The following is a 14088-nucleotide window of genomic DNA, read 5'->3' as shown; positions in this document are numbered from 1 at the left end:
CAGCTATATTAGACCCACTTGCCCGCGTTTGATCCATATCCCTCCAAACCTGTCCTATCCATGTACCTGTCCAACTGTTTCTTAAATGTTGCGATAGTAACTGCCTCCTCTGGCAAGGTTTGTTGAGGTTGCTAATCTCCACCTTCTACTACAGCTGACTTGTGGATTTGGAAGTCAGATTTGTCTTCAATGCACAGAACGGTCGGTGTGTAAAATTGTAAATTGGGTAAAGTTGGATAAGATTGTCGAGGGAGAGAGAGATCGTCACTTGTCTATTCTGTGGAAGCCCATGCCAGAATAAGAACCCTAATGACATCTGTGCATTTTGGATATGCATATTGGGGATAATTATTGATTTTTTTTTACTTTCATTGAACCAGGAATTGGTGACCAATAAAGGTGTTTTAAAGTAAACTAGACCAAGTGCAGACCCGTTGGATCTGCTCCCACAATGGTGTGATCCCCCAACCCAATATTCCACCATGCACCTGTCTCCTCCAATGGAACTGATGCCGTTCTCAAAAGTAAGATTCCAGCACTGCCCTGCCTCTTGAAAAAAAAATCCCTGCCTGCTGCAGCAGTGAAAAGTTCAGTGTTCCTGTCTTGCAACATTGTTTCGAAGTGTGTTGGAAGCTGAGGAAGGAGCAGCTGTCAACTAATCGAAAGGCAGGAAGGGATCCGTACTGCAGGCGGACTGATTTGAGTTTTATATATATATATAGATAGATGGCTTGTTTCCCATATCTTTTAAAGCACCATAAGGATCATTACTGGACTTGCTTCAAATATTGTATTCAATGGGCAACACAGTAGATTCTTGAATGCCGAAAGGAGGGGCTTGTCTGGCATTCTTCTGATGTTATAAGTTCAAGTTTGCGTTTATTGTCACTTAACCAACTAAGGTACAGTGAAATTTGAGTTACCATACATCCATACAAAGTGAAAAGCAACAATGCAAACAGCCTCATAGAATAAAATTTAACATAAACATCCACCATTATAAATGGGCATTATCAGGAAACATCTGGCTTGAAGATAGACACACAAAGGTGGAGTAACTCAGCGGGACAGGCAGCATCTCTGGAGAGAAGGAACGAGTGACGTTTCGGGTCGAGACCCTTCTACAGACATTTGTCTTGCGTGTGTACACAAAGGCAAGCAGTAGATTTGGTTACATTGAGGGATGTTGTACAACTATGGAATTGTATCAACATGCATCGAGCCTGCAGCGTTATCTGACATTTTATAAGAAATATCCTGGTTTAAATGAACTCCATATTCCTTCTGTGTTTTTAAAGTAGAACGATTGCTTCAGGTGATTGCACCATAACTGAACTTGATGCTCCGCTTTTCTGAAGGTGTCAGCTGTGTGCATTCTAGGGCAGTAATTTAAAATGTAATACTCTGTTGATGTGCCATCAGCTGACCTAGAGACTAGCTAGCGCATATCAGATTGCGCACTTGTCACTAAGGACTTGTTCACATGTGGTTTTGAAGGGCTGTTTCTTGGAGATTACTTGGGTAGAAGCAAAGGTTTGATATCTGCTATTCTACTTTTGTTAGTCTGCCCCCTTGTGTTGAAATGATCTCTTTTGGCATGAATGAGGGAACAGAGTAAATAGGCTGAAGAAGGGATTCGGCCCGAAACGTTGCCTTTTTCCTTCGCTCCATAGTTGCTGCTGCGCCCGCTGAGTTTCTCCAGCTTTTTTTGTGTACCTTCGATTTTCCAGCATCTGCAGTTCCTTCTTAAACACAGAATAAATAGGCTGGTACACAAATAAATAGGCTATTGGGTTCTGAATGACAACCTTTTTGGGGTGCCCAGCTGAGAATGCCTTCTGCTTTTTGCTACAAGCAGGGTGTAAGGTTGAAAGAGTTAACTGGATAGTTTGCAACTATTCACTTGTTTATCTTGATGTTTTAAGGATTCAAGCATAAGGTTTGGGGTTTAGTCATTCCTCCCACCCCTCCCTCACAGATATCTAGTTAGTTATAGCAATACATGCATTCATAGTTTTGAAGTTTTGATTGGTTTTTACAATTTTTCTAATTTCAGCTGATTATTTAAGGTAGAACAATCCTCTTTCTACATCAGAATTGTGTTCTGATTGTACCATTGTTTTAGCTTTTTGATTGTACATTTGAGATGGAATGAAGAACAGTACAGGAGCAGAACCGTCTGCCCATAATGTCGGTGACGAACATGATGCCAAGTTAAACCAACCAATTAAATAAATTATAATTATATTACACTAATTATATCCCTCCATTCCCTTCATATCTGTGTGCCTATCCAAAAGCCTCTTAAATGCCCTTTTTGTATCTGCCTCAGTGTTCCTGGCAACCAACCTGCTGTGGGGTGGAAACTTCTCACTCGCATCCCCTTTAAACCTTACCCCTCACCTTAAAGCTCTCTAGTTTTCTTATTTCTATCCAGAGGGAAAAGTTCTGACTGTCTCCCCTGTCTAGCATTATTTTATATACTTCTACCAGGTCTCCCCTCAGCCTCCAGAGAAACAATTCTTCTGATGCATGCTGAAAATCTTGAACTTAGTTTGTTGATAATTGATAGAGGAAAAGGCGGAATTTGTTTGTTCCGTGTTTAAACAGAAATAGGAAGGAATGGCAAATGCAAGAAGAAACCTGTTGTATGTTGAAATGCATCAAATGTTTTTTACGTTTGTATTTTTCCTTTGCAAAGGCAAAGTAATTTTGTCTCGTGAAAGATCTGCAGGAGCTTTTCCCTTCCTTTAAATTTATTCCTCTTCATTAATGCTAATATCCAGGCAGAAAAGTCTGTTTTCAACCATGTTCAATTTTTTTTGTCAGATGCAAAGGTCCTATGCAGGAATAATAGCACTCAACGTTAAATTAGTTTTATTATAATATATACAGTCCTGAAAAAATCGGTTCAAACTGTTGGAATTGTGTAAATGTATTTGATTGTTTTTTTTGTGTCCTAATTCAGGTTTCAGAACTTGAATGTCTAAGTGGGCAGGCAAATGTACTCAAGACACACAAAACAGAATTGAACAGAACAATAGAAGAACTCGAGGCACAAATGAAAGACAAAGAAGAGGTAAGGCCGCAGTGTTGTGTATTGACACTGGGTTTCTCTTGCACAATTACCAATTGAATTGCTTCTGAACAGTAAAAACGGTTGATTCCTTTGCATTGTCTACCTTCCGTGTCCAATCGCAGTCCATGGCCATACAAGTGTGTAACTGCGGAGCATTGTAAATTATGGGAGATGCATACCTAAAGGCATCCAGAAAACAATACACATTCCAAGTATAAATCAAATTTGCGCAATTGTATGTTATTGCAAAACAGTGGAATAATACAATTTTCAGTGTCAAATTTGGATTATTGGATTGCCTTTTTATTGCCATGCAATTACAGTATGAAAATTTGGATTTGAACAACGGTGATCTCTCGCTCTTTGATCTGTTTGATTTTAAGGAATGCCCAAATGTTACACATGGAAACTGGCCATTTATCCAAACAAAAGACCATTTTAGTGCTGCCCATCACACAACCATATAGTTCTAATCATCTTTGCGCATCAACTTCCCATATTCTTTCAGTTTTTTTTTTTTGATGTGGCGAATGGTGGGTTCACGTTGACAGAGGACTATCCACACCAGGGCATCGGAAATGTCCTCATTCTTCAGGGAATGGGGGTTCCCCTCCCCTACTATAGATGAGGCTCTCACCAGGGTCTCTTCAATACCCTGTAACACAGCTCTCTCTCCCCATCCCCCACACTCGCAACAAGCGCAGAGTCCCCCTAATCCTCACCTTTCACCCCACTAGTCGTCACATACAACAAATAGTCCTCCGTCAGTTTCGCCACCTCTAACGTGACCCCACCAGTCGTCGCATCTTCCCATCTCCCCCCCCCCCCCCCCCCCCCCCCCCAATCTGCTCTCAGCAAAGACCCTTCCCTCCTGCACCACCCTCTCCCCGGGCACTTTCCCTTGCAGTCATCAGAAATGCTACACTTGTCACTTTACCTGCCCCCTTTCCGGTGAGACCAAGCGTAGGCTTGGCGATCGTTTCGCCGAACACCTCCGCTCGGTCCGCATTAACCAACCTGATCTCCCGGTGGCTCAGCACTTCAACTCCCCCTCCCATTCCGAATCCGACCTTTCTGTCCTGGGCCTCCTCCATGGCCAGAGTGAGCACCACCGGGAATTGGAGGAGCAGCACCTCATATTCCGCTTGGGCAGTTTGCACACTAGCGGCATGAATATTGACCTACAATTTCCGGTAGCCCTTGCTGTCTCCTCCCCTTCTCCTCCCCTTCTCAGCCCTCTGGCTCCTCTTCCTTTCCTTTTTACTTTCTTCTCCCTGCTCCCCCCCCCCCCCCCACTCTACATCAGTCTGAAGGAGGGTTTTGGCCCAAAACGTTGCCTATTTGCTTCGCTCCATAGATGCTGCTGCACCCATTGAGTTTCTCCAGCACTTTTGTCTACGAAGGTTTTTTTTTCCCAGTAAGGAAATGACAAATATCGGAGAACATGCGTTTAAGGTGGGAGGGGAAAGGCTTACGTGAGAGATATGCAAGGTAAAGTTTCTATACAGAAAAGGCAAATGTCTGGAATGTGCTGTCAGGGGAGTTGATGGAAGCATTTAATTTGCAGCATAATTTAAGAGGCATTTAGACAGTTGTGTTAACAGGCAGGGAATAGAGGGTTATGAGGCAGATGGGATTAATTTGATTTCACATCGTGGTTTGTGCAGACAAAGTGAGCTGTCGGATCTGTTCCTGTGCTGTAGTGTACATTGTCTTCGCTTGCTCACACTTGTGGCCCCAGTGTTGACGGGTCATGGTCTTGGTTTCTGTCAAAGCTGGCAAGCTTTTTTTACAATTACATTTCTCTAGTTTTCAGATTATTTCAAGTTAACTGTAAAATGGATATCAATTAATTTTTAAATGCATTATAAACCACATTAGACCTTAAAAATAGATTAGAGAAAAAAAAAAATTAGCAATAAGTTGTTTGCCATTCGGCTTACCCAGATATAGGAAGGACGTCATTAAGCTGGAATGGATGCAGAAAGATTCATGAGGATGCTTCTGGGACTGCAGGGCTTGATTATATTGACAGGCTGGAATCTGTTTTCATGGAGCATAGGAGGCTGAAGCATGACCATACAGAATTATATAAAGTATGAGGGGCAAAGATAAGGTGAGAAAACAAGGGGGCACGGGGTTTATAGTGCGGGGGAAAGCTCAGACCATCACACAAACCAACCTCTCTTCCATTGACTCCATCTACACTGCATTCAGCCCTGGCAAAGCCACTAGCATAATCAAGGACGATTCTCAGCCTCACTCCCACCTCTCCCTTTTCTCATCAGGCAAGGGGTCCAGAAGTGTGTAAACGCATAGATTCAGGGGCAGTTTCTTCCCAGCTGTTATCAGGCAACTGAACCTTCCCTTCACCAAAGGTAGACAAAAGTGCTGGAGAAACTCAGCGGGTGCAGCAGCATCATCTATGGAGCGAAGGAAATAGTCAACGTTTCGGGCCGAAACCCTTAAACATCCTTCCACCAGCTAGAGTTCAGTCCTGACCTACCATCTACCTCATCGGAGACCCTTGGACTATCGGACTTTACTGTACTTTATCTTGCACCAAATGTTATTCCCTTTATCCTGTATCTGTATACACTGGACGGCTTGATTGTAACCATGTATCATCTTTCCACTGACTGGATAGCGCGCAGCAAAGCTTTTCACTGTACACGTGACAATAAACCATGAAAAGTTGTATTTAGTTTAGTTAAAAGACATCGACATGTACGAAGGGAAGGTTTTGAAGGATGTGGATCAAATGCAGACACATGGGATAAGCTCAGCTTGACAGTGTTGGGCAAGTTGGGACGAAGGGCTGTTTTCCATATTGCTGACTCCCAGTTGCTTGCCATTTTTCACCTTATTTCCAAGTCTGGCTGCCCTGATCAAATTAATGGGATTCTGATATTTTGCTAGGTCTGACGGGCAAAAGATCAAAGGAGCAGATTCCCAGCACAGCTTGGCTTCTATAGAGTCCAGTAACTGACATGTTGACCTGGCACTCAGCTTGATCCAGATGCAGTGCTTTTGCTTTGTAGACACAGGTGCTAGCACACACATGCTCCTTGCTATCAATGTCTGCGGTAGATCTCCATCCTATATGCTGTTCAAGGGCCCGACTGCCTAATTCAATATATTTTATTTTTAAACTTAATCTTTGTGAATAAAAGTTTAAAATTGAATCTAGTTTTAACTTTTTGGAGCCACTGGTACACATACATCTACATATCATCACAAAAATACATTCCAGCCACCAGTCTGAAGTAGGATGTCTGCCCGAAACATCACCCATTCCTTCTCTCCAGAGATGCTGCCTGTCCTTTTCGGGTTGAGACCCTCGTTCAGACTCGTAACGTTGTTGTTTCCACTGGTTTTAAGTAATTAATAAACTTTACATAGAGTTGTCGTTTAAATGATCTTGCTATTCCCTCCAAGGCCTTTACACAGATCAGTACCCATAAATGACTGCAGGACTGTCCACTTGCTACTTATGACCATTTTTCGAAACTTAGTAAAATAGATGCAGGAGTAAGCCCTTCGTGCCAGCACCGCCATTTAATATGATCATGGCTAATCATCTAAAATCAGCACCCTGTTCCTGCTTTTCCCCCCATATCCCTTGATTCCTTTAGCCCTAATGTATTTTTGAGCAGTTGTCATTAAATACGATCCTTTGAAACTTTATTTCATTGTCTTACAAAATCTCAATTTTCTCTGCAATTTTCCTCAAGGTTTCACATGTCATTTCCTTTCAGTAATACCTGTTGCATCCACAACATTCAAATTGTCTAAAGACCAGTTGTTGCTTTGGAAATCAGTCAACTAATCCTAAGAATAAGTCTGAAGAAGGGTATCGACCCGAAACCTCACCCATTGCTTCTCTCCAGAGATGCTGCCTGGCCCACTCCTGCATTTTGTGTCTACCTTCAACTCATCCTAAATTTTCCCCTTTTTCTAGATTTGTTGTAATCTCTCCTTACATTTTTCCTTCCCACAATCTGGAACAATAGTGACTCCTAAAAATTGGTTCTGTACAGCATTCTTCTGCAGTCAGTAGATCTCAAATGTTGCTGTAATTTCCTCCTTTGCAGCCTCTGGGTCCAAAGACACATCTTGCTACCTTGTCTACCCATGGTCTTATGAAGCATCTAAATACCCTTTTAGCTATTAAATGGTTGTTCATCTCACCTCTTAATAATTCCAAAATGCACTATGTCTTGGGTATCTTCTGTCTAACAACGACTAATACACTGTACAGTGCCCTCCATAATGTTTGGGACAAAGACCCATCATGTATTTATTTGCCTCTGAACTCCACAATTTGAGATTTGTAATAGAAAACAAATCGCATGTGGTGAAAGTGCACATTGTCAGATCTTATTAAAGGCCATTTTTATACATTTTGCTTTCACCATGTAGAAATTACAGCTGTGTTTATACATAGTCTCCCCATTTCAGGGCAGCATAATGTTTGGGACGCGTGGCTTCACAGGTGTTTGTAATTGCTCAGGTGTGTTTAATTGCCTCCTTCATGCAGGTATAAGACTCCTCTCGGCACCTAGTCTTTCCTCCAGTCTTTCCATCGCCTTAGGAACCTTTTATTGCTGTTTAACCACGTGATTTCTTTTTCTATTACAAATCTCAAATTGTGGAGAACAGAGGCAAATAAATAAATGATGGGTCTTTGTCCCAAACATCATGGAGGGCACTGTATTTACTTGTTACCTCGACTATTGTTTGTTTATTGTCGACCATTGACATTTATCAGGGGTAGTCTGATTTTTGACATTTGTGTTGTTACGTTTGGATGAATGTATTATTGATGCTTCTGAAACAGTCCCCCCCCCCCCCCCCCCCCCCCCCCCCCCCCCCCCCCCCCCCCACCTTCCCTTTCACTTGGTTAAGAACCAAATGACATCATATTTTCTGAACATCTTTTTATTTCTACATTAAATGAGGGCAGATTGATATTTAGATATTAAAAAGATTCCACTTTACCTTGGTACACACAATAGGGGTGCACTAATTACTTGACTCTTTCTGTACTGGTTTGAGCAACACTTTTGTTTACAATTATACTTTTCATCGCATGTAATTTTGCATTCCTTTACTTATTCCACTCAGCGGGTCTGAAACTAGTTACGTCAGTGATTAAATCTATTGTTCGAATTCTCTCCTGATTCTTGAGGATCCAAATATCCACTTGGGCAAGAGACATGGGATTCAGTCTGTTGCAAAAAATAAAAAAGGCAAATTAATGTAGCTCTTCAATTATTTTATTGAATATACAGGAACACAGCTGAGTTATGCCCAAGTCTGAGGTTGAAATAGACAATATTAAATTTCGGGAGCAAATCAACGATATAAATTAAAGAAAAGTAACAGTGGATCAAGCAGCATCCCTGGCGAACATAGATGGGTGACGTTTCTGTTCAGAACCCTTCAGTCTGATGGATGGCCCCGAAATGTCATCCAACCATGTTCTCTAGAGATGTTGCCTGATCTGAGTTATTCCATCATTTTATCTTTCTTTGGTAAACTAGTGTCTGCAGTTCCTTGCTTCTACACTCTAGAAATGAGCTAGTTTTGCAAAAATTGTACGATAAGATTTTGATTTTCCAAAAATATTATACCTGCTTATTACATGGTTTCCAGTTAATTCACTTAATTCACTGCAATTAAAAGTATAATTGTAATCCTAAAAAAATCTTTTTATCCCCCCCAGAAAGTGAGAAATAAAAAATGTGGTTCTGTACAAAGAGCATTTGACACTTGGAATGGTTCATGGGGCAAGTCATTGAATGATGGTAATATGATAACTGACGCTGGCATCTCTTTGTTTAGGAAATTGAGCGGCTAAAGAAAGATATTGAAGGAGCGAGGGAGTTGGAGGCACAGAGGGACACACTGTCACAACAATTACAGGTACATGTTCCAGCTGGTCCCCAACCATTCAGATTTCTTGGTCATTCATGTGTGACTCCTCTATAGTTCCCGACCATTGTTGCCGCTATATTTCAACTTTTTAATCGGAAGTGCGCATTTGTAGAAATCTCTGAACTTTGTCTAGAAATTTATAAGCAATGAGTGCCTTCTGTTAACGATGTAACAACGTTCCAACGAGATGGTGCTTTCTTGATCAAGCACAAAAGTTTCTGGGAGAGGAAACGAGGTCAAAAATGGTTGATTCTGCAATTGATATCTAGTTGATGGAAACCCTTCTACAGGATCATTATCATTAAGTGGCACTGATTTTCAAGAAAATACTACCACATATGGCTCAATGTGTGGTTAGTTAGCACACTTTCCATAATGTAACATTGTTGTGTAATGTGCCTACACTGAACAGTGAAAAATAGCAAATACTCCAAAGAGACTGGACGCATTCTTCCAATCGCCTGCAATTCAATCTTTGGATGAAAGATGGCCTAATCTGCAAACTGATCAAGTGCAAACTAGTGTATTATTGTTCATCTGTTTGAAATAGTTCTACTTTGTTTAAAAACTGGAATTGATGGAACTGAAATATAACCGGTGTAAACTACTGAGGTCATTTCCACACATTGGCCTTCCTTGTTCTTCCGAAAAATAGCAAATGTTACCATAATTTTGGTCATTAATAGATGCTTCATCAATCATTTTTAGGCGGGTGATGGCATTGTTGAAGCATTCATGAATTGTGTGTAGAATCTAAAAGGTATTCCAGTAAAGTTATTTGAAGATTACTTTTATGACATAATTAAGGTTACAAGTTGAGATGAGTTCGTTGAAGCAAAAGTTTAATCTTGTGATTAAGATTTCAAAATTCAGACATCTATGAATATGGAATAGATAACAAGTTTGGTAACAATCTCTAGGTTGATATAGCAAAACAACCTGTGCTGCATTTTAATTAAAAATGTTGGGCCATTTAAAGAAAACTTTGATAAATGATTTGCTGAATATTGACACTTTCAGAGTAGTATCAGTTTCATAAGTGACAGGAGAAGAATTAGGCCATTCGGCCCACCGTCTTCTCCACCATGCAGTCATCGCTGATCTATCTTTCCCTCTCAACCCCATTCTCCTGCCTTCTCCCCATGACTCCTGACACCCGTACAAATCAAGAATCTATTAATCTCTGCCTTAAAAATATGCATTGACGGCCACCACGGCCTTCTGTGGCAATGAATTCCACAGATTTACCTCCTTTTAGTTTCTGAATGCACTTTTCTCTGTACTGCCTCCTGGCAAAAGATCACCTGAATAGGGGTTCGCAGTGTACCAGTGAACGTCGTGTTAAACCACATTCCACCATGGTTTCACTTGCTTGAAAGAAAACTTTCTTTGTGCTTAGGTTTAAAAATCAGCTTGCATTTGTATTCCAAATAAACTATTTGGTTGGGGCTTTGTTTATCCATTTGATACATAGCTCCGCATTGTGCTGTACATTGTTCTTGTTAGGAACATAATTCCCATTGAAATGCAAGTAATAATCTGTAATATCTGTAATATTCTGCATTAACATCTTTAAAACTTGGTTTCAGTTATAACATGAATCTTAGTGTGCTTTGGTCCAGCTCGACATTTGGAATGCATGGCCAGAGTTGCATGGAAGTCTGTTCTGGTCTAAGTGTAGAAACCATTTGAAGAAGCACATACATAAAATTGTCTTGAAGCATTCAGGCAAATTTGAAATTTGTAAATGTTGAGTTTATTGGGTAATTTATGATAGTGGAAATTAATTAACTTGTGGAAGATTAACGATGAACATGTTTAAGTGCGAATGTTGGAGTTGTTGCGAAGTGTCGATCTTGAAGTTGCTTGAAAGTTGGAAATGGAAATACTCAGAGAATGGAAACGGTTGCTGAAATTGATTTCATTTTGCTAACTATTTGAAAGAATTGTTAGTAAAGCAGCAATGGAGTGCAAATTATCTGATTTCTCAGTATATTCAGCAATAACAACCAGAAGGTGTATATAAAGAAAAATTGATGCACCTTTTTCTGAACCTCTGGTCGATGAGCACATTTTTACTAAAATGCTTTTGCTAAAATAAAATGTGGAAAGGCTCCATAAGGAAATTAATACAACAGCCAAATAGGTCCCAAAAAGTCATACATGCAATTATTGTAATCAAATGGTATTGCAAAGAGAGAGTTCAACATGATATGTGGTAATTCCTGTAAATGATGCTACAAGTCAAATTACAAGCTTCGGCTATTCTCACTTTCTCGACGAAGATTCACATGGATGAAGAATAATGTGATTGACCAAATTAATGTACTTTGCTGCATCATGAAGAAACGTGCTTAGATTTGGAGGTTCTTCAGCATTTCGCAAAAGATTTGCTTTCATTTTGCAAATCGAAATAACTGTCTGAAACCAGGAAGAATCGTTGCCATGCTGGAGATTGTCTCTCCATTTGCCTGTGAAGATGCAGCATCTTGGAACAAATGAACTGGGACTTGGAATTTGGGATTTAAGATACATTTTAAGGATTTTTTTTTTGAAAGATGTATAATTAATAAACTCTTGAATCTTTAATGTTTAGTAATTTAATGTATGTTTAAAATAATGTAAAAATATAGCCAAGTCCATGATGGAAACAGTTAGTGTTATTCTGCAAAATGAATGTTTAACTCTATTTTGTCTATAATGTTGCTGTTTACAAATGGGACCAATTTATTTTTTAAAGTACAAAAGGAGATAAATATGAGCGATTCGTTTTTGCAGGTCTTTTGGGTAGCCTAACCATTTTGGCTAATTTTGTGCCTTTGCAGCTTGGCTTTGACATGGAACATGGCTAGAGGCTGCTGCTGTTGTTTTTGAAAATCATAGCTTTTCTTTAGGAAACCCCAGAGCTTGAAGATATAACCTGATCTTTCAAGATGAATCATGTTAATTCCTGGGATGGCGGGACTGACATATGATAAGTTATTTACAATATATATTAAGGATTTAGATGATGGAATTAAATGTGACATCTCCAAGTTTGCGGATGACACAAACCTGAGTGGTAGTGTGAGCTGCGATGAGGATGCTTTGAGGCTGCAGGGTGACTTGGATAGGTTGGGTGAGTGGGCAGATGCTGTATAATGTGGATAAATGTGAGGTTATTAGGAAATGGGAGGTCAGATTAGGAAAAGGGGTAAGGAGACATGGGTGTGCTTGTACATCAGTCTTTGAAAGTAAGCATGCAGATACAGCCGGCAGTGAAGAAAGCTGATAGCATGTTGGCCTTCATTGTGAGAGGATATGTTTAGGAGCAAGGAGGCCCTACTGCAGTTGTTCAGGGCCCTGGTGAGACAACACCTAGAGTATTGTGTGCAATTTTGGTCCTAATTTGAGGAAGGACATTCTTGCTATTAAGGGAGTGCAGCGTAGGTTCACTAGGTTAATTCCCGGGATGGCGGGACTGACGTATGAAAGAATGGGTCGACTGGGCTTGTATTCACTGGAATTTACATGGATTAGAAGGGATCTTATAGAAACATATACATTTCTTAAAGGATTGGACAGGCTAGATGCAGGAAAAATGTTCCAGATGTTGGGGGAGTCCAGAACTAGGGGTCACAGTTTAAGAAAAAGTGGTAGGCAATTTAAGACTGAGTTGAGGAAAACTTTTTCACCCAGTGAGTTATGAATCTGGAATTCTCTGCCACAGAAGGCAGTGGAGGCCAATTCACGGGATTGTTGCGGTCCCTGGGGCATAGGCCACTCCTTGGATCATCCCCCTCGCCGATTATGGGACAGGGGCATTGGTCTGCCACGAGGTTTCCAGACGACCCTGTGTTTAGTGGTTTTGAGGTGCGTGTGTGGTATACTCTTGCTGTAGGGATTAAAAGACTACTGTTTGAACCCGCCTGGCGTCTGGCCTTTTCCTGACCTCGTCCAGGCCGCTACAGGATGTTTTCAAGAGAGTTAGATTTAGCTCTTGGGACTAAAGGAATCAAGGGATATGGGGGGAAAAGCAGGAACGAGATACTGATTTTAGATGATCAGCCATGGTGCTGGCTCGAAGGGCTGAATTGCCTACTCCTGCACCTATTTTCTATGTTTCTATGTTCATACAGAAGTCCAAACTCCCTCGTCAATGGGACAACTTTTAGAATGTGAAACTAAATTACTTCTAAATTACTACTAAATTAATTGAGTTTGCCGATTAATGGTATAAGAACAGACGAGGAAACATATTTCTGGACTTCTTGTTGCACTCAATAAACATTTGCAAACCTCCTGTAGTGTGGTCTTGCAATTTTTTTTGCTGGCTGTTCTAAGTCAGAAACTGCATTATACAGCAAAGTCTTCAAGGGTTTATACAAATTTGGAATGAAGCTGGCAAAGGGTGAACTGTTTAACCATTTCTTGATGAGATTTCATCATTCTGGCGGAGATGATAAACTGCTGCAGCATCAGATGTTGGTTCGTCTTGAGAAGCTTCTTTCACTGTGTGTAGGAATTTCTAAGAAAAAAACGCAGTGATATAGACCCTAGGAACAGTGATACATTTCAGGATTATTTATGACCTGACTGGGACGATGGTGGTGGTTTTATCTGCTTGTGCACATCGCACTCTATCTCCAATGCTGCCAAACTCGCTGCCTGACATCCAGCATTGATTGGGCCATAATTTCTGCCACTCATGGTTGGGGAAACTGCGATTCTCTAACTTCCAGCAGCAACTTTTAAATTCATTGCCCAATGAGACATAATCAACTGTTCTTAATACTTGTAAACAAAAAAACTGCAGATATGTTCTTGGAGTAGAATTAGGCCATACGGCCCATCAAGTCTACTCTGCTATTTGACCAACCCTTCCCTCTCAAACCCATTCTCCTGCTGTCTCCCTGTAACCACAAACACCGGTACTAATCAATAATCTAGCAATCTCCGTCTTAAAAATATCCATTGACTGCGGTCTGTTGCAAAGAATGCCACGTTGAATCCGGTTTATACCTGAAACAGACAAAGTGTTGGAGAATGCTTTAGAGTTGGAATGAACGGGTCCCTGTCAATAGTAGGAA

At 40.7% G+C, this 14088-nt stretch overlaps 1 protein-coding gene across 1 annotated transcript in view; it reads left to right on the top strand.

Annotated features, from left to right (window-relative positions):
* Nucleotides 1-14088, top strand: part of LOC129694884 (homer protein homolog 1) — a 90198-nt gene that overhangs the window by 54900 nt on the left and 21210 nt on the right. Inside the window, exons 7-8 of the mRNA XM_055631641.1 lie at nt 2969-3079; nt 8927-9007. Of these exons, the coding sequence (XP_055487616.1) occupies nt 2969-3079; nt 8927-9007 (192 nt within the window). The remainder of the gene's footprint in view (nt 1-2968; nt 3080-8926; nt 9008-14088) is intronic.

This window comes from Leucoraja erinacea, chromosome 3, assembly GCF_028641065.1.
Source record: "Leucoraja erinacea ecotype New England chromosome 3, Leri_hhj_1, whole genome shotgun sequence".
NCBI classification, from domain to species: Eukaryota; Metazoa; Chordata; class Chondrichthyes; order Rajiformes; family Rajidae; genus Leucoraja; species Leucoraja erinaceus.
The sequence above is the reverse complement of the archived record's forward strand: the minus strand, read 5'-3'. Positions and strand labels throughout refer to the sequence as shown.